The 27,839-nt window shown below is 45.8% G+C and overlaps 1 protein-coding gene across 2 annotated transcripts; it reads left to right on the top strand.

Moving 5' to 3' along the window:
* On the top strand, positions 1 to 26,063 carry LOC122919680 (H-2 class I histocompatibility antigen, Q9 alpha chain-like). Of its 2 annotated transcripts, XM_044268847.1 has the most exons (7): positions 1 to 190; positions 6,935 to 7,192; positions 10,095 to 10,373; positions 19,805 to 20,074; positions 22,815 to 22,937; positions 24,440 to 24,468; positions 25,738 to 26,063. In XM_044268847.1, the coding sequence occupies exons 1-7, from the start codon at positions 130 to 132 to the stop codon at positions 25,771 to 25,773; spliced, it is 1,056 nt and encodes a 351-aa protein (XP_044124782.1). In that variant the 5' UTR covers positions 1 to 129; the 3' UTR covers positions 25,774 to 26,063. The 2 variants fall into 2 exon arrangements, with proteins under 2 accessions (XP_044124782.1, XP_044124783.1); XM_044268848.1 differs by lacking the exon at positions 22,815 to 22,937 and having other exon boundaries at positions 7 to 190; positions 25,738 to 26,062.
* Positions 26,064 to 27,839: the final 1,776 nt, after the last annotated feature.

The raw sequence follows: 27,839 nt of genomic DNA, 5'->3' as shown, positions 1-27,839 counted from the left end.
CTGCTGATCATCTGTAGATGCTTTTCTTACTGGCCAGGAAATCAGAGACGTTTCTCATCATCCTTTCTACAAGTGACTCACAACATCTCAAGCTTCTTGTTTCGTATTTGTAAGACATTACTTTCACATATGATGGCGATGTCTCCTTATATCCTGATTGTCCTGTGTACGTCCTATACAGTGAATTCTGGTGAGTATATAGGAAAGTATATCATACTGTATATATAATACATGTAATAATCATCGATCGTTTTACTGTTCATATCGTATTTCTATAGCCTGTTTTATATTGCTATGTAAAGGCTTTGGGGGCAATTTTTAAAAAAATTATTGCATTGTACTCATTTTGAGCTAATAAAATAATTTTTAAATTGGTCTTTATTATAAAGGCCGATTGAAAAAAATAATTTTTAGACAAAAATGAGTAACATGCAATCATTAAAAAAAAAATTTTTCCCCGGAAAGTGTACATAGCCTTTAAATCTTTAAATAACTGCAAAAAGAGTTAAAAAAGTTGTAGTGACAAAAATTACAAATCCGGAGATAGAAAATGTATTAATTGAACTTTGTGGGCACATGATCCATGTAGAAAATATTATTAACTTATTTGTACAAAAATGAGTCTATAAAGCTCTTTTCCACCTGTGCTGTTCAGAGCCACCGTCGCAGATTCTGCTGGTTTTGTTGGGAACTACATGAAGCTTTATTTTGTCTGTCAAACGTCTGACAACTTGTCGGAACCGGACAGATCCCATTATAAGGCCTCCTGCACACGAACGTTTTTTACGTTCCGTATACGGTCCGTATACTGAACCATTCATTAAAATGGTTCCGCTAAAAAAACTGAATGTACTCCGTATGCATTCCATTTCCGTATTTCCGTTTTTCCATTGAAAGATAGAACATGTCCTATTATTGCCCGCAAATCACGTTCTGTGGCTACATTCAAGTCAATGGGTCCGCAAAAAAAACGGAACACATACGAAAATGCATCCGTATGTCTTCCATATCCGTTCCGTTTTTGCAGAACCATCTATTGAAGATGTTATGCCCAGACCAATTTTTTCTATGTAATTACTGTATACTGTATATGCCATATGGAAAAACGGAACGGAAACAAAAAACGGAACAACGGATCCGTGAAAAACGGAACGCAAAACACTGAAAAAGCCATACAGTCGTGTGCAGGAGGCCTAAGTAGAAGGGTGTCCTCTGGTGTCATTGAAGAATTGACCCGTTAGTTCGCTTTGGCTGTCGTTAGAAACAGAAACCATAACGCAGGTGTGAACACAGCCTGAAATGTGTAAGCTAGCAATAATAGATCATGCCAGGCACCTTAAAGGGGTTCTCTGGGCTTTTTTTTAGAAAATCCCAGCTTTCCTCTGTCCTGTGGAAGAAAGACTGTTTCGTCACTACTTACCTGCCCATCATACCACCGATGCCATTATGTCCACTGTGCTCTCACTGGCTGTGAGCTCTTCCGCTCAGATGTATGTAATATAAATGAAGCTGAACAGGAAGACTTAGAAACACATCCGCTCAGGACCTGAGCCTACAGCCGGTGTGAGGGCAGGGAAGATGGCGGCATTGGTGGCGTGACACAGGTAAGTACTGACAAAACTCTCTTTCCTCCACACCTCAGAAAAAACTGAATTTTCTAAAAAACTTGGAGAATCCCTTTAAGGCTACATTCACACAAGTCAGTATTTTCCTATATCCCGATTTTCGGTCCGTTTTTTGCGGATCCGTTGTTCCTGAAAATGTTTCCGTATGTCATCCGTATGTCATCCGTTTGTTGCGGATCCGCAAAAAACGGAAACATGTATAAATTTCAATAATCAAATAAAATGTTTGGATTTCTTTGAAAAAAAATTGAAAAAATAAAATAAAAAATTTGTTATGTGTTTCCAGGAACGGATTCCGCATAAAACAGATGACATACGGAATGACATCCGAATGTCTTCCGTTTTTTGCGGATCCATTGACTTTGTATTGTACCAGGATCCGAATTTTGCGGAAAAGAATAGGACATGTTTTATATTTAAACGGACATGCGGAATGGAACAACGGAAACGGACAGCACACATTGTGCTGTCCGATTTTTTCCAGGACCCATTGAAAATGAATGGGTCCAGATCTGGTCCTGATCTGTTTCGCAAAAAACGGAACAGATCAGGAAAGAAAAAACGGACGTGTGAATGGACCCTTAAGGATGCTGTTAGATTATATATATATGCTAAAAACTGAATAGGTTCAAAAATGATATAAAATGCTGTATACATCTAAAAATTGCGTTCCTACGCGCTGTAAAACGCTCAACAAGGAGAAACCAATGATTCCCTATGGGAATGGTTCTCACCTGGGCGTTTTGCAGCGCGTACGATCGCGCTGTAAAACGCCCGACGCCCCAAGAAGTACATGAGCTTCTTTGGGGTGTCTTGTCGCGCGTTCCCGTACATAGACTTTCGGGAACGCGCGACAATGGGCGCTCGCTTGTCTCTGTCAAACGCCGGTACAATCGTGCATACAGAGCGCTCCTTTCAGAACGCTCAGGTGTGAACCCAGCCTAAAGGAGGCAATAAGCAGTATGTGGTTTTAAAAACTACAAAGGTAGTAAAACATAACTAAAACACTATAGAAATTTATCACCGTAGTGAATAGCGCTGACCAACAGAACACAGAATGCAAAAAGGGTTATTAAAATTAAAATAAAAAACCAAGGGGTGAATGCTATAATAAAACAACTTTTAATGATAACCCAGATAAAAAGAAAAAAAATTTAAAATAGGTAACCTCACCAATGTAGTCAACCCCTCAGAAACCTGGGGTGTGAGCGACGTATACAGGGTACATGTTGGCCCCAACACTTCCAGTGTGAAGGTAGGGTGTCCATGTGACATAAACCAGAACGTGTATGGGGTTAATTGGGTGCAGGGATTGGATAAACACCGGGCCCCACAGTTGCCCGATGGATCGGTGCGGCGCTCGTCCTAAAAAGCCAAACCACGGAGCACCAGCCTCGAAAAGGGTGACCCCTTTACGGAACCTAACTCTGGCACTATAAAAGCCCTATCACCTACTCCCTACATGACATATTTTGCTGTTCGCTCATCAGGGGATTAGGATAGTTAAAAGCATCTACAACCTATAGCTGGATAGCAAAACAAAGTCGCTCATACCCCTGGTTATCTATGAGGTTAACTATTTAAAGTTTTTCTGATCTGGGTTCATTTTCATTATCTAATAATTATCTAAAGTAGTTAATATTTCTGCTTGCAGTCAGTGGATGAAAGAATTTATGTGTACATACAAAGGGTAAAAATTTGTTCAGGCCTTGCCTTTTTTTTAATTTATTTTTTACAGCCAGTAGCTGTCTCTAATGGTATTCATGCTAGGCGGCTATCCTCTGAGCCATAAGTGTTCTCATGTGTAGATTTGTGACAAAACTGTAAGCACGCTCACGTGAATACACCTTAAACTAGCGGCAAAAATTTGGGTACAATTGATAATATATCACAAATACTATAGTAGTTACTCATGGCAGCCAATCAGATTTTGCCTCTCATTTTTCAAAGACTGTTTGAAAAATGAAAGCAGCACACTGATTGGCTGCCATGTGCAACTATTCCGCTTTACTTTTTTGTATAACTTGTCACAGTACATTCCATTATGTTGGTTGTAAAACGTAGAGTCCACATTGATGGCCACCCCAGAGGGACAGCTTATGGGGCAATATATTGTGCTGCACTGTGGCATATGGTTCTGATAGGAATGTATTTTGCGCTATGGTCTTGCTGACCCCACTGTGTGTTTCCCTGCCTTGTGTCAATTTGGGACCCCTTTTACTTTTTTTTTGTTTTTTCCGAGGCCACTTTAAGTTCCTTGTCCGTCCCGGTTTACTAGATTCACCTACCTCAAAACTCCAATTTTCCCTCTACTTAAATTTTCGTTTGCTGTGGTTCATTTTGAGGAATCTAAAGGTGGATTTAGGCAGGCGGAGTATCGGGAAAGAACGTTCTGGCAAATGCTTGTTCCCAACAATCTGCCTGTGTAAAGGTGTAGCAGATCACTCTATTATTTCTGGGCAGCAGATCGTGCGGTCTAAACAGCGATCTGCTGCCCAAACACAATGCAGTTCTATAGCGATCACTCGTCCTCATACTGTGGAGATGATCACTGCATGTAATTGCAGAGCTTCACCTCCGTGTAACGAGCTGCCACATGTCAGGAAGGAAGGCATTCTTCCCGACAATCTGCTTCTCCTCGGCGCGGTTGTGCCTTAATTCTCTACAATTGTAAACTCCTCCCTATTCATAAATTAGATACCGACATATCACATTTATCTACAGTAAATCTCTAATTACATTGATGTACTAAAAGAAACCCCATTATAGGGGGATTCACTTTTAATTCACAAATAAATTTATTTCCCAAGGTGTCTCTTACTTGACCAGTGTAGGAGTTACTTTATTTTCTCATGTATTTAGAAATTATATATCTGATATATTTATTTCCCAATCTGACGTACAAAATGTCTGTGGGAAGTTCTTTATTCCCTTCTTTAAGTTTTTTCAATTTTGTCATGTTATCCAAGCTGTATTTTTTATCCCATCACGTTCCAATTTCCAATTTGTACCGTATGTACCCTTTGATTGGTGTACTTCATAGGCAAGGACCGTCCAGTCTTATTTTTTACTTTATACTGTATATTTCTCAATCTCAGTATTCTTTTCTATACGTTTTTTCAATTATGCCAAGTTATCCAAGCTCTATTTTCAGCCTCTCGTGTTCCACTTTTACTGCTTCATAGTGACTGTGCTTCATATGCAAGGAACATCTGGTCTTATTTCCACTTTATATACTAATTTTATGTTTCAAAAAATGTTTGGGGTCATTTATTAAGATCAGCGTATTAGATGCCGGTCTTAGTATCCCTTGTGCTGGCGGCTTTCGCGCTGAAGTTATGTGGAGGCGCCGGCCCCTACATAACAGATGCATCCACCAGCCAGCTCCCTTGCCGGTGTAGATTTTCATAATTTTCTATCCCTAAAACAGGCGTAGAAAATGGTGAATGAGATGGGCTGGCCTGGCCCCTTCCCTGCCCACGCCGTGCCCCCTTATTTAGGTAGGAAAAAGTTGCAATCCCCTTTGCGACCGAATCTGTGACAGATAAACGCCAACATTTGGTGTATACCTAGTAATAAATGACCCCTGTTGTGTCTGTTAAACCACCCTCGAACATGTGGTTTGGCACCACCACATCTGAGGCTGTGTTTTTCATCATATTTCTTTCAGCACAGACAAGTTCTTTCGACATAGCCGTTATCAACAATCCATTCTGTTCAATAATTATTTTTGCAGGTCAAGCATGGAAAATTTTTGAAATATTTTAAATATGATAATTTTATTTAGAGGCCTGTATAAATCTTGTAAATAAATAACAGCATACTCCATGGAGTTTTGTAAGGCTAGCATTGCTTCTAGTCAACAATGGGGCAGACTTACTAATCCACAGCCCTTTCTAGTAAACCTTGCCGCTTTCCTGATAGACCATTCCCCTTTGTCAGGCAAGTAAAAAAAAGTATTAAAACACTTAATAAATGTAGTGCAGAACATGTACGCCTGGCTCGTTTGTGGAAATTAAATCAGAATTCTGGTGCATTTTGATTAGTAAATTTCCCCTATTATCTCTGTACACATGGAGTGCGACGGAACTGGTTCAATGGTGCACAGAATCCATGCAGCTCTGTACTACGGAGCCATACAGTCTCTGAGCACCTCCATACAGACCCTGCTCCAGGCTCTGAGCACCTCCATACAGACCCTGCTCCAGGCTCCGAGCACCTCCATACAGACCCTGCTCCGGGCTCTGAGCACCTCCACACAGACCCTGCTCCAGGCTCTGAGCACCTCCATACAGACCCTGCTCCAGGCTCTGAGCACCTCCACACAGACCCTGCTCCAGGCTCTGAGCACCTCCATACAGACCCTGCTCCAGGCTCTGAGCACCTCCACACAGACCCTGCTCCAGGCTCTGAGCACCTCCACACAGACCCTGCTCCAGGCTCTGAGCACCTCCATACAGACCCTGCTCCAGGCTCTGAGCACCTCCACACAGACCCTGCTCCAGGCTCTGAGCACCTCCATACAGACCCTGCTCCAGGCTCTGAGCACCTCCACACAGACCCTGCTCCAGGCTCTGAGCACCTCTACACAGACCCTGCTCCAGGCTCTGAGCACCTCCATACAGACCCTGCTCCAGGCTCTGAGCACCTCCACACAGACCCTGCTCCAGGCTCTGAGCACCTCCACACAGACCCTGCTCCAGGCTCTGAGCACCTCCACACAGACCCTGCTCCAGGCTCTGAGCACCTCCACACAGACCCTGCTCCAGGCTCTGAGCACCTCCACACAGACCCTGCTCCAGGCTCTGAGCACCTCCACACAGACCCTGCTCCAGGCTCTGAGCACCTCCACACAGACCCTGCTCCAGGCTCTGAGCACCTCCATACAGACCCTGCTCCAGGCTCTGAGCACCTCCACACAGACCCTGCTCCAGGCTCTGAGCACCTCCACACAGACCCTGCTCCAGGCTCTGAGCACCTCCACACAGACCCTGCTCCAGGCTCTGAGCACCTCCACACAGACCCTGCTCCAGGCTCTGAGCACCTCCATACAGACCCTGCTCCAGGCTCTGAGCACCTCCACACAGACCCTGCTCCAGGCTCTGAGCACCTCCATACAGAACATGCTCCTTGGGCTCTACCGTGTTCCCTAAAGCAGAAATTTCTTTGCAAAGAGGTTTCCATAAAGTGTAGAGAAAAATCATGATGTAAAATGGGCCTAAATATCTGTATTCTGACATTATTTTTGTGTTATGCTGTCAGTAAAAGTGAATTTGTGATGAGATGATTTTACTCTGTATCTCTCTCAGACAGTCACTCTCTGCGCTATTACTACACGGGGGTCTCAGCTCCGGGGTCCGGGCTGCCGGAGTTCTCCATAGTTGGATATGTGGATGATCAGCAGATTGATTTATACAATAGTGATATCAAGAAAAATATTCCTGTGGCTCCATGGATGAAAAAGGATCCTGAATACTGGAGGAGAGAGACCGATATCGCGAAACAAACCGAGCCTCTTATCAAACATGATGTAAAGACAGCAATGCGCCGCTTCAACCAAACAGAAGGTAAGAGGCTCAATGCTGTGCTTACAGTGAGTCACATTGAAAACGCAGTACGTTATAGAGCAGGAGGAGCTGAGCAGATTGATATATAGTTTTGTGGGAAACAATTCTGGTTCTGGGGTGGGGCTTAGGGGGTGGGCGGTGCTTAGGGGTGCTGGTCGGCGCTGACTGATTCACGCGCATAACAAAACACAAGGTGCATATTAAAATATATAACACTATATAACGACTATATAAACTGACTAGGGTCTCTGCTGCACTGGTCTCTGCTGCACTGTACCGTATTTTTCGCCCTATAAGATGCACCTAGGTTTTAGAGTAGAACAATAAGAAAAAAATATTTTTCATTACACCTTAGGTCAGACCAGCAATCAGACCCCCCAATGCCTCAGATCAACCCCCAACCTTTAGCCATCTATCAGACCCTATGTGAGCCATCAGCCCCCCATGTCAGCCATCAGCCCTTATATCAGCCCCCCATGTCAGCCATAAGCCCCCCATGTCAGCCATCAGCCCTCTATGTCAGCTATCAGCCCCCCATGTCAGCCATCAGCCCCTTATGTCATCCATAAGCCCCCCATGTCAGCCCCCAGCCCTCATGTCAGCCATAAGCCCCCCATGTCAGCCATCATCCATATGTCAGCCCCAGCCCTTATGTCAGCCATAAGCCCCCCATGTCAGCCCCCAGCCCTCATGTCAGCCATAAGCCCCCCATGTCAGCCCCAAGCCCTTATGTCAGCCATAAGCCCCCCATGTCAGCCCCCAGCCCTCATGTCAGCCATAAGCCCCCCATGTCAGCCCCAAGCCCCCCATGTCAGCCCCAAGCCCTTATGTCAGCCATAAGCCCCCCATGTCAGCCCCCAGCCCTCATGTCAGCCATAAGCCACCCATGTCAGCCATCAGCCCCCCATGTCAGCCATAAGCCCCTTATGTCATCCATCAGCCATATGTCAGCCATCAGCCCTTCTGTCAGCGCAAATTAAAAAAAATAAAAAAACATTTACCTCTCCTGCTCCTAGTCACCATCGCGATCCTCTTCATCCTGCTGTCGGCTGTGTATTGCCGCGCACAGTGTGAGGTCACAGAGCGACCTCATGCTGTGCGCAGCCCTGCACATACAATAGCCGAGCCGAGGACCAGGAAGCGGTGAGTACAGATCCTTCAACGCTTCATTGTCCTCCTGTACTAATGAAGCTCTTCCATAATGGAAGCGCTTCATTAGTACTGCGTTAAAGACTGCCCTGATTGCGGTGGCCCGGCAAGCGATCTTCCAGAGCTCGATCCTGATATTAAAACCCCTGACTGCTCTAGATCACCAGGTATAATAACATGAATCCCTTCACTTCCCTAGAATATCAGATATAGGCCTCCTGCACACGAACGTGTGCGCCCCGTGGCCGTACTGCAGCCCGCAAAATGCGGGCTACAATGCACGAACATGGACCGTGGGGCAGCCACAGCGGATCGCGGACCCATTCACTTTAATGGGTCCGCGATCTGACCGTTCCGCAAAAAGATAGGACATGTTCTATCTTTTTGCGGAACGGAAGTACGGGACGAAACCCCACGGAAACACTCCTTAGTGCTACGGTAGGGTTCCGTTCCGCACCATTCCGCATCTCAGGATTTGCGGACATATTGAAGTGAATGGGTCCTCATCTGTGATGCAGAATGCACACGGAACGGTGCCCGTGTATTGCAGATCCACAAATGCGGTCCGCAGTACGGCAACGAGACACCTACGGTCGTGTGCAGGAGGCCATACTGAAATTAACCACATTAATGCTCTATACTTCCAGGTATACTGACATTAACCCCTTCACTGCCCAAGACCACGCAGGATCATGCCCAAGGCCATCAAGGATACTGGAATGAATCCTCTCGCTGTCCTAGACAACTTGGTTTACTGACATTAACCTGTTCAATGGCCTGGACCTTCAGGTATACTGACATTAACCCTTTCGTTTGGCTAAGACCACCACTAGAATTCACCCTCTCACTGTCCAAGATCACCAGGCATACCGACATTAACTATTTCATCGCTCTAGGCCACCAAGCATTCTCACATTAACTTCTTTGCTATACTAGACCACCAAATTGGGAACTTTTCAATGCTTCAGATCACAAAGGATGCTGTCACTACCACCCTTACTGTCATATACCATTAGGCATACAGACATTAACCCCTTCAATATAGCTGATAGTGGGCTACGGCCAGCATTGGGAAAAGAAGTTACCCAAGGAGGCCCAAGCTGTTCTTTTGCATGGTACGAGACAAGCCAGTATCAGATAGTAGTGCGGTACAGAGGATCAGACAAGCTCAGGGTCAGACAGGTAAACAGAATGGGTCAAACACAGAAGATCAGAACAGAAGACCTTTGCTATTACTGATAGTGACTCAATGCTCAGGCAACTTCCCGGAAGAGAAAGCTGCTATTTAACCCTGTAACCCAGGAAGCACGCGCCCCTGAAAGCATAAATGACAGGAAGCGGCAGGCGCACGCCCCTATGGGACGCCAGCATAGGATGGAGCATGGAGGACACATCTGGTGGAGACAGCAGCGAGGCAGGAGCTATGACAGATGAGACAGCGGGACGTATGGCTGAAGGCCCAGGCCTAGCAGTAAGATTAACAATAGTTTACACCAGGCATGCTCAACTTGCGGCCCTCCAGCTGTTGCAAAACTACAACTCCCATCATTCCCAGACAGCCTACAGCTATCAGCCTACAGAAGGGCATGGTGGGAGTTGTAGTTTTACAACAGCTGGAGGGCCGCAGGTTGAGCATCCCTGGTTTACACAATCATTTTTCCAGTTCCCAGTCAGACAGGAAAGTTAGGGTTTTGATCCACTTTTATAATGGCAGTGATTTTCATAATGTGACATGTCCCTCTGCTGTCTGCAGGCTTCCATTTCTACCAGGTGATGTACGGCTGTGAGCGGAGAGATGACGGACGCATCACGGGATACGAGCAGCACGGATATGATGGAGGAGAGTTCATATTCCTGGACACACAGACGTGGACATTTATCCCCACCATGGCCCAGGCTCAGATCACCACAGAGAAAATCAACAGTCCACATGTACAAGCGGGAATGAGGAGCAGACATTATCTAGAGGATGAATGTATCACAGCCCTGAAGTTATATATTGAGAGTGGTAGAGAAGATCTAGAGAGGAGAGGTACTCTCATACCGCATGTGATAACAGCACCATCTTTAACTCTTTATCTTTCAAGTGCTACTATTTTATAATGTTAATGTTATGATACGATATGTACGGGCAGGAAGGACAGTCCAGGTACGTCCACGTTTACAGTAGCAGCAAAGTGGATTGAGATTTAAACCTCTTCCACATGCAGCATGAAAAGCTGAGCATATAATCCGTATAGAATTTATTTTATGTATTTATTTTGTACACTTATATAGCGCTACTATATTCCGCAGAGCTTTACAGACATTAGCATCAAGCTGTCCCCAATGGGGCTCACAATCAGTGATGGTCAGTTCGCAGTGTTCGCCAGCGAACACATGCAGGCTGCCATCTTGACTCACCCGTCCGGCGATCCCTTACCTGAGCCAGTCTGAAATCAAATGCGGTCATTGGGAGCAGGCAGTTCCAAGAACAGGGGGCCTTCATTAGGCTGTTCTCGGAACTGCCTGCTCCCAGTGACTGCATTTGATTTCAGACCGGCTCAGGTAACGATTACCTGTGCATCACCGGACGGGTGAGTCAAGATGGCAGCCCGCGTGTGTTCGCTGGCGAACACTGCGAACTGACCATCACTGCTCACAATCTGTTCCCTATCAGTCTGTCTTTGGAGTGTGGGAGGAAACCGGAGTACATGGGGAAACCCACACAGACCTGGAGAGAACATACAAACCCCATGCAGATGTCCTTGGTCGGATTAGATCCCAGGACCCCGGTGCTAACCAAATTAACATGCAATATTAAATCTACGGCATGTCAAGTAATGCTGAGGATTTCACCCTTTCCAATGCATAGAGATGGAATCTGTGCCAAATCCATGTGTAAATGGTGCAGATTTTGTTGTGGCATCACCAGGGATCTCAAGTCTCCCAGACGTCCAGGGAGTCTCCCGCTATTAGATAGCGGCTCCCTGACGCCCCCATGTGAAACAATATATCCCGGAAAAGGATTACTCGCAGTAAACCTTTCCGGCAACCTGTAGCAGTGTCCCCTTCTCGGTGCGTGCGCACAGTGCCGATGCCAGCAGTCCGCAACGGCGCATCAGGCTGAGCCTGTGCGCACGCGCGGGATCTCAAAGCGGGAGGAGGGGGAGGGAGGGAGGGAGAGGGAGAGGCGGCACTGAGGAGTAGAAGGCGGCGCTGGGCACGAACGGCGATGCGTAAAGCCGGGCACCATGCATCCACAGACCTCCCCTGCTTGGGCACCTTAATTCAATGATTGACAGGTTAGTAAAACCTGTTTTTCCGCAGAATAAAGCCACAAATAGCTTTTATAAGGCCACCTTAGAAATCAGAATGCTACCCTGGACATGAGCATATGTTTAGCTCACAGGGCTTATAGAATCTCTTTAATCATATACATAAATATGATAATTTGGGGCAGGGAAATGAGCCCAGTCCTCCACACCATAGAGCAAAGTGTGCAGATACTGCATATGTTTGGAAAATTTAATAAAAAGTTTGTGAAAGAAAAAGAAAAAAGAAAACCTCCCGGAAATGAGTTTTTGCAGGTTGGGATGTCTGCATCACAGCTCCATCCTTCAACTGCCACCAGCTGCAGTAGAAAGGACACGCCCCCTAAGCTGCCATCTTGAAATAAATCTAGCTCAACAACTGGAGCAATGAATGGGGAGATCTCTGGATCCATGTGAGGTACTGGGCTGGTTCCAACTTTGTTAGAAAGTTACTGTCGTGCTCTATATGATATCGGATTTTCTTTTTTTACATTAATAATGGGAAAGCCTCTTTAATGTTTATGTCTTAGCACTCACAGAGTACTGGTGTGTCTTTTTGCAGCATACGGGTAGGCTACCCGACACTGCTAGATTTGAGTGTGTAGTTCCCTTTAAGCCAGTCAGGCCGGTTACCGGCAATCCTTATAACAGCCAGCAGAGGGAGCCCCCAGTTCAGTATAAATAGGCTAGGGCCTAGCTCAGAAGGGTAGAAGTTTCCAGACTCAGTACAGAGAGGGTTCCCCTCCTGAGTCCTTATGCATAGAAGTCAGAAGGGCATAGCTAAACAGCCTGAAGACAAAGAATACCACAGAGGCCGATCAGATAAAGCAAGAGGTACTCAAGACAACAGAGGAGGTACTATATAAAGACAGCTTCAAGGGTACGCCAGCTATAGGGCATTAGACCTTGGAGAGAAAGTCACATGTAGCAGGACCAGTCAGGAATAGTGTGCAAACCGCCTGTACTGCATCTCCTGTAATCAACACTCTGTATAATGCCTTGCTAAGACCGGCCATTCTGTACTCCCAAGAACCAGCTGTATCCACTGATATTCAGTAAAAGTTCCAGTTTTTGTTGGCTATCCTATGCTTGCTTCATTCTTCTACGATACCATACACGGTGTGTCACCGTTTAATTGACACTGGCGTCACGAACTGTTAAATACCTGCCTGTTCCAGTATTTGCCCCAATTGAAGACGACAGTGGATCCCAGGTTAGTGGTCAATCTGCACTACAAAGCCCAGCATACACTACTGACCCCCTGGGACACTGCATCGCTCTTTTTGGCGTCACGAACAGGATCCGCATACTTCTACAGTGCAGAGAAGTGTGAACTGTGTGCTTTAACTATTCCACCACCGTATTACAAAGACTGTACCCTTTATTTCCAAGCCGGTGGATTGAAATTGTGCCTGGGAGGAATCAGAGACGCTGTACTGTGTTGCGCTACCCCCAGAGAGAAAATCGTACTTGTGGACTTTGATTTATTGGACTTTGCAACACCCTGCTTGCTGTCAGGGAATCGTGATCAAGATGGCCACCGGCCGCCTGGAGTAAAGTTTCCCGCGCTGCTGAGGACCTCCGTGGGCGGATCCCTTCAAAGACACAGAGAATCCCGCCCTCTTCATCATCGCACCGCCGCGGCCCTGCTTTTCCTGCGTCAGCAACGTCACCGCGTACACAGGACGTCCGGAGTCTCACGAGATTTGGCCTGCGCGAACCCGGCGATACCGGTAAGAACTTGTATCCGGAGGGAAGGGGATTGTTCCGGCCCCTTTAGTCACCAGCGGCCACCTCGTAATAAGTTAACATGTCAGATCCGGGAGTTGCCGAGCGGCCGGACCCGGGAGAGCTTGCGGCTCCTAATCATCCTATAGCCCCCAGCATGATGCCCTTTACCATGCCTTACTATTTTGGGGCCCCATGGTTTCCCCGCTATAACGGAGAGGCCCATACCCTAAGGGACTTTAAGGAAAAGTTGCTGGCCTTATTCAAACTATACCCCATAAATGCCGATCAGCAAATGGAAATCTTGCTAGCGCAACTGGAGGGGGCTGCCCGCAGAGAGGTATTATCCTGGCCTGCTGCGGAACGGAGTACTCTAGAGCAGATATTCACCCGCCTCAGGGCCACTTTTGAAACGAGGACTGCCTCAGAGATAAAGATGCACTTCTTTGGCAAGAAACAGAGGCCCGGTGAGTCCCTCCGTGACTATGCCCTATCACTTCAGGAGGCTTTGGGGGCTGTAATTCAGATAGATCCCAAGGAAGCTGATAACCAGGATCAGACCCTGAGGGAACAATTTATTACCGGAGTGGCTAGTGAGCAAATAAGGACCCAATTAAAGATGCTGTCCGCCCAACACCCTAACAGTACCTTTCTGGACTTTAAAGAACTGGCTATAAAAATTCTGGGGTCAGCAGTATCTACAGAGTTGAACACCCCACCTGAGTTATCAGCCTGCAGGTCAAAACCGTTTATCATTAACCGAGCTGAGGCCGGTCAAGCTGTTCAGGCTACAGCTACCGATACTATCGCCATGCTGACAGAGCAAGTAAATCACCTCACTAAAAGCCTCGAGAGAGTGTGCAGAAAAATGAAGGAATGGGAAAAACCTATGATGTCAGAAGAGGAGTTCCTGTCACCCTCTAAGCCGTTCCCACCTCCATACCAAGAGACTCACCCCAGGGATCCTGGGAGGCGCAATAGGGGTCGCAAGCGGCCCGTGTGTGCATACTGCAAAAAGATGGGACACACAGAATCCACTTGCTGGCAGTTAAACGGGCAACCCCTGAGGCTGAGGACCACCCCTCGGGAGGTAGAACACTAGGTCCAAAAGATCCAAATTGGATGCCACGGTATGTAGGATCCCATCCTAAAATCAATGTGGAGATTAACGGGGTCCCCTTTGAAGCCCTATTAGATACTGGGTCTCAGGTCACTACTATTCAGCTGCCCGCCTTTGAAAGATTCTGGGACACCAACCAATTGACCCAGCCGCCTGAATCCTGGGTAGAGATTGTCGCCAGCAATGGCAAACCGGTAAAGATCCATGGATACTGGGAACCCACCCTGCAGGTGGGAGAAGTAACCTTGCCTCAACAGGGGGTGATAGTAGTACAGGCTGGCGACAGAGGAGGACATCCTGTCATTCTAGGCACCAATGTCTTCAAAAACTGTTATGCAGAAATACTTGCCGTATTACACCAGACTCTGCCCACCGCTTCCTCTGCATCCAAAAGGGTGATTCAAAAGACTATCACTGTGTTAAGTGCCCAGCAGAGGTTTGCTAACGGGAAAGGAGAAATTTGTACTGCCAGGATTCGTGATAATAAGCCTGTGACTTTGCCTCCTAATTCCCAAACTCTCTTATGGTGTCGTGCTGTCCTGGGAGTCCAAGGCCAAGATTATCCAGCCCTGGTGGAACCAATCCAGATGGAGAACTACCCTTACGTGAGAGCTGCCAAGTGCCTGGTGAACGTCTCCCAAGGTAAAGTACCTGTCCGTCTGATTAACCTGAGTGATCATCCTGTTGCGCTTACTAAGCATGACCCTGTTGCCCAGCTTTCTCAGGTGTTCTTCCAAGACATCATCCGTCTTCCAGTGACAGAAAAGCCGCCAGCTGTAGTCAGCGGATGTCCGCCGGTGCCCCAGTCACAAGTGCCCTGGTGGGAAGAGCTCCATGTCGGGGACGAGACTACCCCCCAACGTCAACAAGAGGGGATACTACAGCTTGTCAAAGAGCACCACCAGGCCTTCAGTAAACATGCTACTGATTATGGAGAGGTTAGTGCCATACAACACACCATACCTACTGGCTCTCATCCTCCTATCAAGGAGAGATACAGACCCTTACCGCCTACTTCCTATCAGACTGTAAAGGAAATGATCCAAGAGATGAAAGACTCTAATGTAATCCGGGACAGTCGTAGCCCGTGGGCGGCACCCCTGGTCCTTGTAAAGAAGAAGGATGGTGGTATCCGTTTCTGCGTGGACTATAGAAAAATTAATCAAATAACCCACAAAGACGCGTACCCACTGCCCCGCATTGAGGAGTCACTAACTGCTCTGGGCTCCGCTGCCTATTTCTCCACGTTGGACTTGACCAGTGGCTACTGGCAAGTACCCATGGCCCCGGCAGATAGGGAAAAGACGGCTTTCACCACTCCCATGGGCCTGTTCGAATTCAATTGTATGCCGTTCGGGTTATGTAATGCCCCAGGAACTTTCCAGAGACTAATGGAACGGTGCTTGGGTCACAAAAACTTTGAAACAGTGCTGCTGTATCTAGATGACGTCATTGTGTACTCAAAAACATATGAAGACCATCTGAAACACTTAGCAGAGGTATTTGAAATCCTTATCAAATATGGCCTGAAGGTAAAGCCATCCAAGTGCCACTTGCTCAAACCTGCGGTAAAATACCTGGGGCATGTGGTAAGCGGAGAGGGCATACAACCTGACCCTGATAAGTTAGCGGCTGTCCGTAACTGGCTGGTCCCCACTACCGTCAAAGAGGTGAGGGGTTTCCTTGGTTTTGCCGGCTACTATAGACGTTTTATCCCCCATTTTGCTCAAATAGCCGATCCTATCCAGGAACTCTTGAGGGGGCAGCCCAAGAAAAGTCCTAGAACTCCAGTGCCCATTGAGTGGAATGAAGAAAGAGAGATAGCGTTCCAGTTGTTAAAAAAGAAACTGACTGAGCCTCCCGTGTTAGGTTATCCAGACTACAGCAAGCCCTTCCATCTGTATACTGATGCTAGCAAGCGAGGCCTGGGGGCTGTGTTAGCCCAGATCCAAGAGGGAAAAGAAAGAGTGATAGCTTATGCAAGCCGCTCCTTGAAAGGAGCTGAGAAAAATGACCAGAATTATAGTTCCTTCAAACTAGAGTTCCTGGCATTAGTGTGGGCAGTGACGGAAAAATTCAAAGATTATCTAGCCGCTACCCCCTTCATTGCATTCACTGATAATAACCCTCTGGCACATCTAAATACAGCTAAATTGGGGGCTTTGGAGCAAAGATGGGCCTCTCGCCTCGCCAACTATGATTTCTCTGTAAAATATCGTGCTGGACGTACTAATGACAATGCTGATGCTTTATCCAGGCTTCCCACAGAGACAGCTCCTGATGATGTGCGAGATGCTTGGGAAGAGGTAGAAATGCCGGCCTTCTACCATAAATTTGCTCAACAGGATCAGGCTCGGGCTACCAGTAACAGAGCTGCAGTTCCTTCACCCTCCAGTAGGCCTGAACTCAAAGAAGAAAGGTGGGTGAAACTACAGTCTGAAAGTAGAGTGCTGGGTGAATTGTTGGACTTCATCACCAGTGGCAGAACCCCTGAGAGGATTCGGCGTAAGAGTACAGATCCTGAGCTCATCAAACTGTAGAGACAGCGCCATCAGCTCTTCATACAAAAGGGCCTGTTGCTGCGGAGAAGCCTAGACCCAGTGTCCAACGAGAGGGTGCATCAGATTCTCATACCCCGACGAGATGCAGGTATGGTGTTGGAGATGTACCACAATCAATCCGGTCACTTTGGGGTCCAAAAGACTGAGGCAAATATCCGCCAGCGGTTTTACTGGGTGGGCATGCGAGAAGACATGGAGAAGTGGTGTCGAGAGTGTGTAGCCTGTACCTTGAAACGAGGTGAACACCATGATCAGAGGGCACCACTGAGACCCATTGTAAGTACTCGTCCTCTTGAACTTGTCGCCATCGACCATGTGAAGCTGGAACCTAGTCGCTCAGGGTATGTGTACGCTATGACTATTATTGACCATTTCACTAAGTTTGTTGTAGCGGTGCCTGTGAGAGACCAGACGGCCAAGACTACAGCCGAACTGTTCTGAAACACTTCCTCCTGCCCTACGGTTGTCCAGAAAAGATCCTCACCGATCAAGGTCCTGCTTTTGAGTCCCATCTGTTCCATGAACTGTGCCGCCTGCACAACTGTAAGAAGATCCGGACGACGGCCTACCATCCGCAAGGTAATGGATTGTGTGAAAAAATGAATCAGACCTTGATAGAGATGCTGAGGACCGTGCCTCCTGAAACCAGGGGAGATTGGCCTAATCTGTTGCCACAGCTCATGTTCACATACAATCATACCATACACTGTTCCACCGGGTATACCCCCTTCTATTTGATGTTTGGGCGCCAAGGGTTATTGCCTGCTGACCACTCCTTGGACGTACTCGTACCTGATTGCATCAACCCATTACCTAATACCGACTGGGTTGCTGAACACCAAAGGCGATTGAATACGGCCCAAGCTATTGTTCAGGAACGTATGGACTATGCTAGAGACCGGCAGCAGAGAGACTATAACCAAGCAGCCCATGCAGAACCCTTGACAATAGGGGCTGTGGTATGGTTAAAAAATAACCGCCGCACCAGTAAACTGGACAGTAAATGGGAACAAAGTCCCTATGTTGTCACTGCAATCCCAAATGTTGGAACTCACACTTATGAGATCACCCGGGAAGGCAGGGGATCCCAAATTGTACACCGAAACCGGTTAAAGCTCTGCCTGACACCAGAACCCAGTGCCGAGAGTTCTATCTCTGAACCCCCTGTGTCAGAGTCATCAATACGGCCCGAGGATCCTATGCAGGCTGTCCGTGATCTAAGGTATGACGCTGATCCCATGCATTGGCTTCTGACACCATGGTTGAACTTGTTGGTGCCCGCTCCGGCACCTACTGTACCTTCACTTCCAGAAGAGCCGGTTCAAGATGCCCCGGATCCAGCTCCCCCTCTAGTGGATCCTGTTGTTCCTGTTGTTCCTGACCAAGGTCTCACGGATGGAGATCCTCCTGTTGCTCCTCTCTCTTCTACCTCGTTGCTAAGGGAAGAGGAGACCCCTGTGTTGAGAAGGTCCACCCGGATAACCAGGGGACGTCCGCCAGTCCATTTAGGAGACTTTGACTATGCTGGTGGTGTCTCCCCCCGAACAGTTGTTAATAGAAATAGCCTGCTTGATGTTTGTACGCAAGAATGGACTCCTCCACGAGAGCCCTTGCCTGTTCTATACCCACGGGGAAACCCTGTGTAGTTCCTTATTATACTTCAGTCAAGGAAAAAATAGACTAACCTGGTTCACCTTAAGTCCGCTGTGCCAGGTCAGCGGCCGTGTCTAAGAAGAAAGAAGACGCCCCTTTTTCTCGCATCATTTATTGCAAATGTTATATTTTTGTGTGAAATAGTTGTTTATTATATTTATAATGCAATGTTTAAATTATGCAGCAGCTTATGTTGGTTCAGGCATGTGTGTGAGTACGAGGCCTTACTCACGTTAAAGTCTGGGGGTGTGCAGCATACGGGTAGGCTACCCGACACTGCTAGATTTGAGTGTGTAGTTCCCTTTAAGCCAGTCAGGCCGGTTACCGGCAATCCTTATAACAGCCAGCAGAGGGAGCCCCCAGTTCAGTATAAATAGGCTAGGGCCTAGCTCAGAAGGGTAGAAGTTTCCAGACTCAGTACAGAGAGGGTTCCCCTCCTGAGTCCTTATGCATAGAAGTCAGAAGGGCATAGCTAAACAGCCTGAAGACACAGAATACCACAGAGGCCGATCAGATAAAGCAAGAGGTACTCAAGACAACAGAGGAGGTACTATATAAAGACAGCTTCAAGGATACGCCAGCTATAGGGCATTAGACCTTGGAGAGAAAGTCACATGTAGCAGGACCAGTCAGGAATAGTGTGCAAACCGCCTGTACTGCATCTCCTGTAATCAACACTCTGTATAATGCCTTGCTAAGACCGGCCATTCTGTACTCCCAAGAACCAGCTGTATCCACTGATATTCAGTAAAAGTTCCAGTTTTTGTTGGCTATCCTATGCTTGCTTCATTCTTCTACGATACCATACACGGCGTGTCACCGTTTAATTGACACTGGCGTCACGAACTGTTAAATACCTGCCTGTTCCAGTATTTGCCCCAATTGAAGACGACAGTGGATCCCAGGTTAGTGGTCAATCTGCACTACAAAGCCCAGCATACACTACTGACCCCCTGGGACACTGCATTTTGTGTTTGCTTTAGTATTAAAGCCACGGCAGTGTGCACTGGTACAGGGGGCTCTGCTGATTGTACAGACTGCCGGAGTATAGGACAGATCAGATCCGGTACACAGAGTCCATTTATATTTTCTTCTTCTTCCCTCTCAGTTCAGCCGCAGGTGAAGGTCTCCGGTCAGAAGAAAGGTGACACCATGATGCTTCACTGCCAGGTGTACGGATTTCACCCCCGAGCTGTGCACGTGAAGTGGATGAAGAACGGGGACGACGTTCCCGACTATGAGACCACACACACCCTCCCCAATCCTGACGGCACCTATCAGATCAGGGTCAGTGCGGAAGTGATCCCCAAAGAGGGCGAGAGTTACTCCTGTTATGTGGATCACAGCAGCCTGGGCGAGCCGCTGAACGTTGTGTGGGGTGAGTTGTATCCATACTGGGCGGCGGATGACTGGATCACGGGGGCGATTTTAACATGCACTTTCCCCCCAACCCATAGTCCATTGTGTAACTGTTAAATATTCAAGCATTAACGAAACTACTATTGAACAAACAAAATATAACACACTATAGTTAAAGTCCCTGCAAATACCACAAGAAATGCACAACCACATAGTGTATACACTCTGCACACCTGCATATACACACACGTGTCCTCTAGACAGACATTCTGAACGCCCTCCAGATACACTCTCTGCACATCAGCACACACCATACTCCCTTTTTTTTACACTCACTACACACGCTTCAAATAAACACAGCATTAACTCAACACATATACACACTGCACCCTCCAAACCAACACTCTGCATGCCTGTATACGGACACTGCACACACACTTTGCATATCTGCATAGACACCGTGCTCACCTGTTTGCACAAACTCCAGATACTTGCTGACACTCTCCATGCATGCAGCCACTGCACTCCTTTAGTGCATGAGAAGTTCTCCTCGGCATCAGTACTGTATTTTACTAGCAACTCGTGATGTAGCTCAGAGCATTTGTAAGAAACATTTAAAGAGACTTTTTGTTATCAAATAAACTGCGAATGTCACTTTCGGGTGTGGGAGGGAAACACCACACCGAACATAGGAGGGAAAGGGGTGAGGAAATAAGGCCTGGAAACTAGGGAGAGGAGATGGGCACCTCCTAGTAAAACCATAAGCAAAGTCCTGACTAACTACCAGTATGAACAGACCCCACAGGTAAGTGAGTACGTACACAGGAATACCTAGTGTCCTAACTCACCCTATAGGACCCTGGTACTAATGTCAGGACTGAGACAACATGTGCCTCCAATAGAAAGGACGAACAGGAGTCTCCCTCAGGCCTTAATACAAATGACAGGGAAATGCAACACACAAAATAACCCAAACAAAATACAAAAGGGGAAAGAAAACACTTAACTTCAAGTGGCTATGGCAGCACCAGGAACTCAGCCGAGATCCACACACCAGCTATCCACAACTCCAACAGAAGCTATAAACCGCATAGCATAGTGGGAGGAACGACAATAAATAGAGAAGCTTTACTGACCATAATAGCCTCACCTGGGAAAGATGGTGTGGCGTGCACCAGAAAAAACACAGACGTCGTTTGATCCAAACAGAAAACATCTCAGATCAAACTACGTGTTGCCAGTCTCACTGATCTCCTGCCACCTGTCGGGGGAACGTCTGTGACAGCGACCCCTCATGTTTAAAAATTAGAGGGCACCTTAGGCAGGTACCTAGGCTTGCCCCCTTCTCCTGGATCAAATATGGCAGTGATCATTAAATGTGTATGGGGGCCTCCTAACCGCCACCCAACAGCTGTTGTCGGGAAGGGGGAAGTATCATCCATATATTGTTCCCACTGCTGCCATTCTATTGTCACCCATACAAGAAATCAGGCATCAAGTATCACAGCCTGAGAAATACACACTTAGGGTCCATTCACACGTCCGTTTATTCTTTCCTGATCTGTTCCGTTTTTTCAGGAACAGATCAGGACCAGATCTGGACCCATTCATTTTCAATGGGTCCTGGAAAAAATCGGACAGCACAATGTGTGCTGTCCGTTTCCGTTGTTCCGTTCTGCATGTCCGTTTAAATATAAAACATGTCCTATTCTTGTCCTGAAAAATCGGATCCTGGTACAATACAAAGTCAATGGATCCGCAAAAAACGGATGACATTCGGATGTCATTCCGTATGTCATCCGTTTTTTGCGGATTCCGTTCCTGGAAACACATAACAAATATTTTTTATTTATTTTTTTTTTCAATTTTTTTTCAAAGAAATCCAAACAACTTTATTTGATTATTGAAATGTATACATGTTCCCGTTTTTTGCGGATCCGCAAAAAACGGATGACATACGGATGACATACGGAAACATTTTCAGGAACAACGGATCCGCAAAAAACGGACCGTTTTTCAGGATGAAAAAAAACAGGACGTGTGAATGGACCCTAAGGGCTCATGCACACGGCCGTGTTCCACGGCTGTGAGTGGTCCGTGGTATCCCGGCCTGGCATCCTGCTGAGAGCAGGAGCGCACGGCATCATTGGTTGCTATCTATACACTCGTATAGATCATACTGAGTGTATTACTGTAATGCAGCGGCGGCATAAAGCGCACGGCGTCATAGCAACCAGTGACACCGTGCGCTCCTACTCCCAGCAGAATGTCAGGCCGGGTTACCACGGACCGCTCACAGCCGTGAAACACGGCCGTGTGCATGAGCCCTAAGGGAAAATTAAAAGAATAGCTATAAAGCTAGATTCTGCAAAAGTATGCAGTACTGTTTGGGAGCAAAGGTGTGTAATCCAGCACCAACTCGTGGAAGCAGTAAACTGGCTGCGTTATGGATCCACAGCATGTTCATGACCGAGGAGATCAACCAAAGTCATACGAAGGAATCCAGTATGTTGAATAAAATTAGAACTTTATTCCAGTACTAAGGTTTTCTAATGCAACTATTGGAATAAAGATTTAATTTTATTCAACATGCTGGATTCCTTCTTACAACTTTAGATATGTAACCCTATTACACTATACATACTGCATGTCTTTACTACAGCTGAGGTAGACGAGAATGTGAATCTGACACATGAAGCTCTCAGTGTAAACTGCTGCTCATATATATATATATATATACTTTTCTGTTCTTGTTCTAGAAGCAACACCAGAACCAAGCAATCGAAATCAGTGGGTCATAGCTATGTTCTTAGCTATGGTCACAGCTGTGGTGGTCTTCTTTCTTCTTGTTTTTGTTGTTGGTAGATCTGTCCTGCGTAAAAGTAAGTGTCAGTAATACAGCTCTTCTCTTCTATACGATCACAAAGAAAGTACCAAAAAAATCTGTAATTCTATACATTTACAGTATTTGCATATTCTTTCCAGCTCTTTATTAATTATAACTTTTTCTTAACTTTTGACAAAAAGTGATGAATGGAAATGGAGCTGCACATAAGAAGCCTGTCGGCTGCACGTGGCCACCCTGTACGTGGCCAACCCTGCACGTGGCCAACTCTATAGTATATAGAGTCAGTGCAGGAGGGTATAGTAGCGCTGATATATTATACCAGACAGCAATCTGTATGAAACCCACTAAACAACTAGAACTGGAAAGCTTTCAGTTTATTGACAACAGGACCTGTTTTTCGGAATTTTGCAACTGCACGGTTAGGAATGGGAAGCCCGTTCGGGGTGGCATGGGTTGACATCTTCTACGATGACACACGTGCTTCATTCACTGAAAATTAAGACAATCTTAATATGTTCTGCTTGGGATAACATCACCCTTCACATCAGAAGAAAAATCCTGCTTTAGGGTCCATTTACACGTCCGTTGTTTCTTTCCTGATCTGTTCCGTTTTTTGCGGAACAGATCTGGACCAGATCTGTACCCATTCATTTTCAATGGGTCCTGAAAAAAAATCAGACATTGAGCTGTCCGATTTTTTTTCAGGACCCATTGAAAATGAATGGGTACAGAACTGGTCCAGATCTCTTCCGCAAAAAACGGAACAGATCAGGAAAGAAACAACGGACGTGTGAATGGACCCTTAACACAAGAATTAATAAAGTCACATTAACATGAAGCACACTTATATTTTACGTAATTCTCTACCAGCTTGATAGGTCACACACCAATCTTCTCACTTGAAAATCTGAACTTGAATACAAGAAAATAAAATAAAATAAAAGTTTTGTTTGTTTTAAAATCATGATTCACCCAACACAAAAATTTGAGCACACGTTTATTTTTATAGGAGGAGGTGGGTAAGCCGCTGCCACACTTCTAACCGATCACATTATAGGGTCCATTCACACGTCCGCAAAATGGGTCCGCATCCGTTGCGCAATTTTGCAGAACGGGTGCAGACCCATTCATTTTCAATAGGGCCGGAATGTGCTGTCCGCATCCGCATTTGCGGATGCGCATTTCCGCAAAAAAATACACCATGTCCTATTCTTGTCCGCAATTGCGGACAAGATTAGGAATTTTCTATTATAGTGCCAGCGATGTGCGGTCTGCAAATTGCGGAATGCACATTGCCAGTGTCCGTGTTTTGAGGATTCTCAATTTGCGGATCCGCAAAACACTTACAGACGTGTGAATGGACCCCCTTTTGTGAGCAGATTCCACCATTGTGCAGCCTTTCACGATACAAGTGTCTATCATGTCTGTATGCTCTCACCATCCCACTCATGACCTTCTATTATGTTTCTGTTAGAGGGGAGATGGACTGGATATTCGTAGGATTCTTTCTAATTCCATCTTCTCGTCTTACTTTAGGAAAGATACCCAACTACAAGCCACCAGAAGTGAGTATTCTGTATACGTGGCCCTGCTGAGATGTGATAGTGGAGTAGTGAAAATGGATGACCGTATGTGACTATATGATGTATATAGTGTGAGCCCTGCACTCTCTGTATAGGATATCACTCAATAAGATTGTAATACTGAATTAAAGGAGAAACTAATTTTTAAACAAATGTTAGAATATTCCAAAAGTTGTGTAACTTTGTATGCTCTGTTCACACTGCTGTAAAGCTTTTGGGTCTAAACAGTGACAAATTGATCTATAAAGGTGGCCACCAGTTTTCTATCGATGTTTCTGTCGTATTAACAGCAAAAATAGTGATGTAATCTGTGTTTTTCTTCCCATCAAAAGTGAAGGGACCCAACAGAAGCTCATAACTCTAATGTAAACAGGGCATAACTTGTTTGATTTACTCCTCAGTGTAATGAGATATGAAATGCATTGTTTAAAAAAAAAATCACACTAAACATTCCCTGTTATTGACAGCTCACTTGTCAGCTTTACTGTGTAGACTGGGACAAGGTCAGCAGAGGACAGGAATAGTCACACAGATAAGACTCTGTATTCAATACCCTTGTCACTTCAAAGTCTCTGGATGAAGGGAATTACTCCACTTCTTTTTCCCCAGACTTTATTAGTTTAATGGGATAAAATAAATATTTCAAAAGGTGGAAAGGCAGTTTGGGTTTTGTTTTTTGAAAATTTAAAAAATTCTCTTTTCATTTTCAAAGATTTAAAGGGGTTGTTCAGCTATTTTTCTCTTTTAATTTTCAACCTCACGCTTGTGTACCTGTGGAAAAAACGTACCTGCTGCCTTCACTAATATTCTGGTCCCTGTGTCACTGCTGGGCCATGTGCTACTTGGGGACTGCTGAGGCCTGTCATTGGCTGCAGTGGAGCATATGAACCCTCTTTATCCAGAAGTCTACAGACAGATTCTGGCATACGGACATGCGCAACATTTATTAAGTGATTTAGACATTCTTTGTGCCTCTTTTGACAAAAGTAGTGGCTTAATGGAAAGGGACAAGACACGAACTGTGCCTACAATGCGTCAAAACTTTGGTGCAGAATATTGACGTAAACTAAGCCAATGAATAGGTGGTGTAGTACTGTAAGATAAAAATGACTAACAATGCACCAATTTTATCTTACAGAGTGAGCTGCTGGGATACAATTGCCACATTTTCAGACTGTTTAGTATAAATTTATGCTGTCTCTATATATGTTGGAAATAATAAATCTTGTCCGTTGTTTTTTGTTTTTTTAGGGGAATATAGGTTTGATCATTTCGGGATGCATCTAAGAAGTCTCATAATGACAGAAATCCAGAATATCGTGCAGCCCCCGTTCTGCTCCACGTCACAAGCTCAAGTTTCAAAAGATCCTATTTGCTTTATGTCTGGACGTTTATGCTGTTTTGAATGCATCAGAAGATCACAACAATGGAGCTCATGACCTGGGACCACCAAGAATATCCAGAGTAAGGCCTCATGCACACGGCCGTTGTTTTGGTCCGCATCCGAGCCGACGTTTTGGCGGCTCGGATGCGGACCCAATCACTTCAATGGGGCCGCAAAAGATGCGGACAGCACTCCATGCGCATCCGTTGCTCCGTTCCGTGGTCCCGCTAAAAAAAATATAACATGTCCTATTTTTGTCTGCTCTTTGCGGACAAAAATAGGCATTTATATTAAAGGCTGTCTGTGCCCGTTCCGCAAATAGCGGAACGCGCACGGACGCCATCCGTGTTTTGCGGATACGCGATTTGCGGATCACAAAACACACCACGATCGTGTGCATGAGGCCTAAGACCTAGTTATGAACCATGATGATTTTTCTAAATTAAGAGTTATGCTGATTGAGCAGATTTCCCTGACCCCAACAATAGACTGGAAAAACTAACAAAAATGGAACATATCGGATTTTTATACGGAAATCTCTGGTACCCATGGGCTTCAATGAATCGCTAGAAAATGCTTGACATTTCTCCTTAATATTTCTCTGCCTAAATCTGCTACCCATGCCATGTATCTCCCTGCTAGAAGAAGCTAGAGCAAAAAGTCCCTTTAGATGGGACAATACAGCAGACAATTGTTGGGAATGAATCGTTCCTTCCCGGCAATCGTCTGCTCGTCAGTGGAGGAGAGCGCTACATTTACATGCAGCACTCTCCTCCACAGTATGGGGAGGAACAATCACTCATTCTCATACTGACTCGTTGTTTGCCGACAGCAGAGGGTGTTTACACGGCACAATCTGCTGCCGGCAAACAGCGATTTTTGTGTCCGTACAAATTATCTATTACCCAACGAATGAGCGTTTCGCTTTAGATTCTATGTGGGCAATTATGGGCTATATAGATAAAATGCAAAACAATATACAAAAAAAGGACCTTAAATTATTGCACATGGTTTCAGTCACGGCAAAAAAAGCAGCCTCTCCTCACCTCATTTAGTCTTTTCTCCCAGAAGCTATACTTTATTATGAATATGGACTGGATAGAGGCAGCCCAGCATAAAGAATGGAAGATGGTCTATCTTATGGGGTAAATACCTTGCCTGGCTTCCTCCAGATACTTTCTTTAAACTGCACCCATGCTTTTCTTTGACAACATGGTACCAGAATCGTATATAAAAGAACGATCCTCCAATTCATGTCTCTTAACCTCTCACTTGAAAGTCCTGATGTTTCTGATGCCTTCTCATTCTTCCGTCGACCAAAAGCGGTGATTCGTGCATAACTCCCCGGACTGCAGATGGTGGGCATGCTGAGATCAGATTGGGCTGCAGAATTTTTGAGCCCTCTAAGATCAACCTGATACTGATTAGATGGAGGAGATAGAGCGAGATGAGCCATGGTTCAGTTGGCTGGTTTTATTGTTTAGAACATTCATTTTTTATGCTCAGTTGTCTACCTACAGTATATGCTCTCGCTGTCCTGCCCCTCGAGGACTCTATATACATGCAGAGATGAATCGGCAGCGAGAGGGCTTCTAGCATGTGCTCAGGAGAAGATCCTGGAGAGTCACGTGTTTAGCAGATCTTCTGGGACTGCAAGGCTCTGTATTTTTTACTGTAACACTTTGTATATTTTATTAACGCATTCTGTGGAAACTGTGATATTTTTCTTTTGTGAATCTTGAAATGCCCTTATATGCTGCGCCTGATCCTATCACATGCATTGTTACAACAGACTTCTGATTTGCTATTATTCATGTAATTGTATTTTCAAACTGTCAATAAAAAACAAAAAAGAAAATGTTTCCGACTAAACTGTATAACATTGACTTGATTCTCATCATATATATATAGCTCCAGAGAGAAGAAGGGGAAATGAACAAGAGAATCAAGTATATTATGAAGTACATGA

The sequence above is a fragment of the Bufo gargarizans genome, chromosome 9, assembly GCF_014858855.1.
Source record: "Bufo gargarizans isolate SCDJY-AF-19 chromosome 9, ASM1485885v1, whole genome shotgun sequence".
Classification (NCBI taxonomy): Eukaryota; Metazoa; Chordata; class Amphibia; order Anura; family Bufonidae; genus Bufo; species Bufo gargarizans.
The sequence above is the reverse complement of the archived record's forward strand: the minus strand, read 5'-3'. Positions and strand labels throughout refer to the sequence as shown.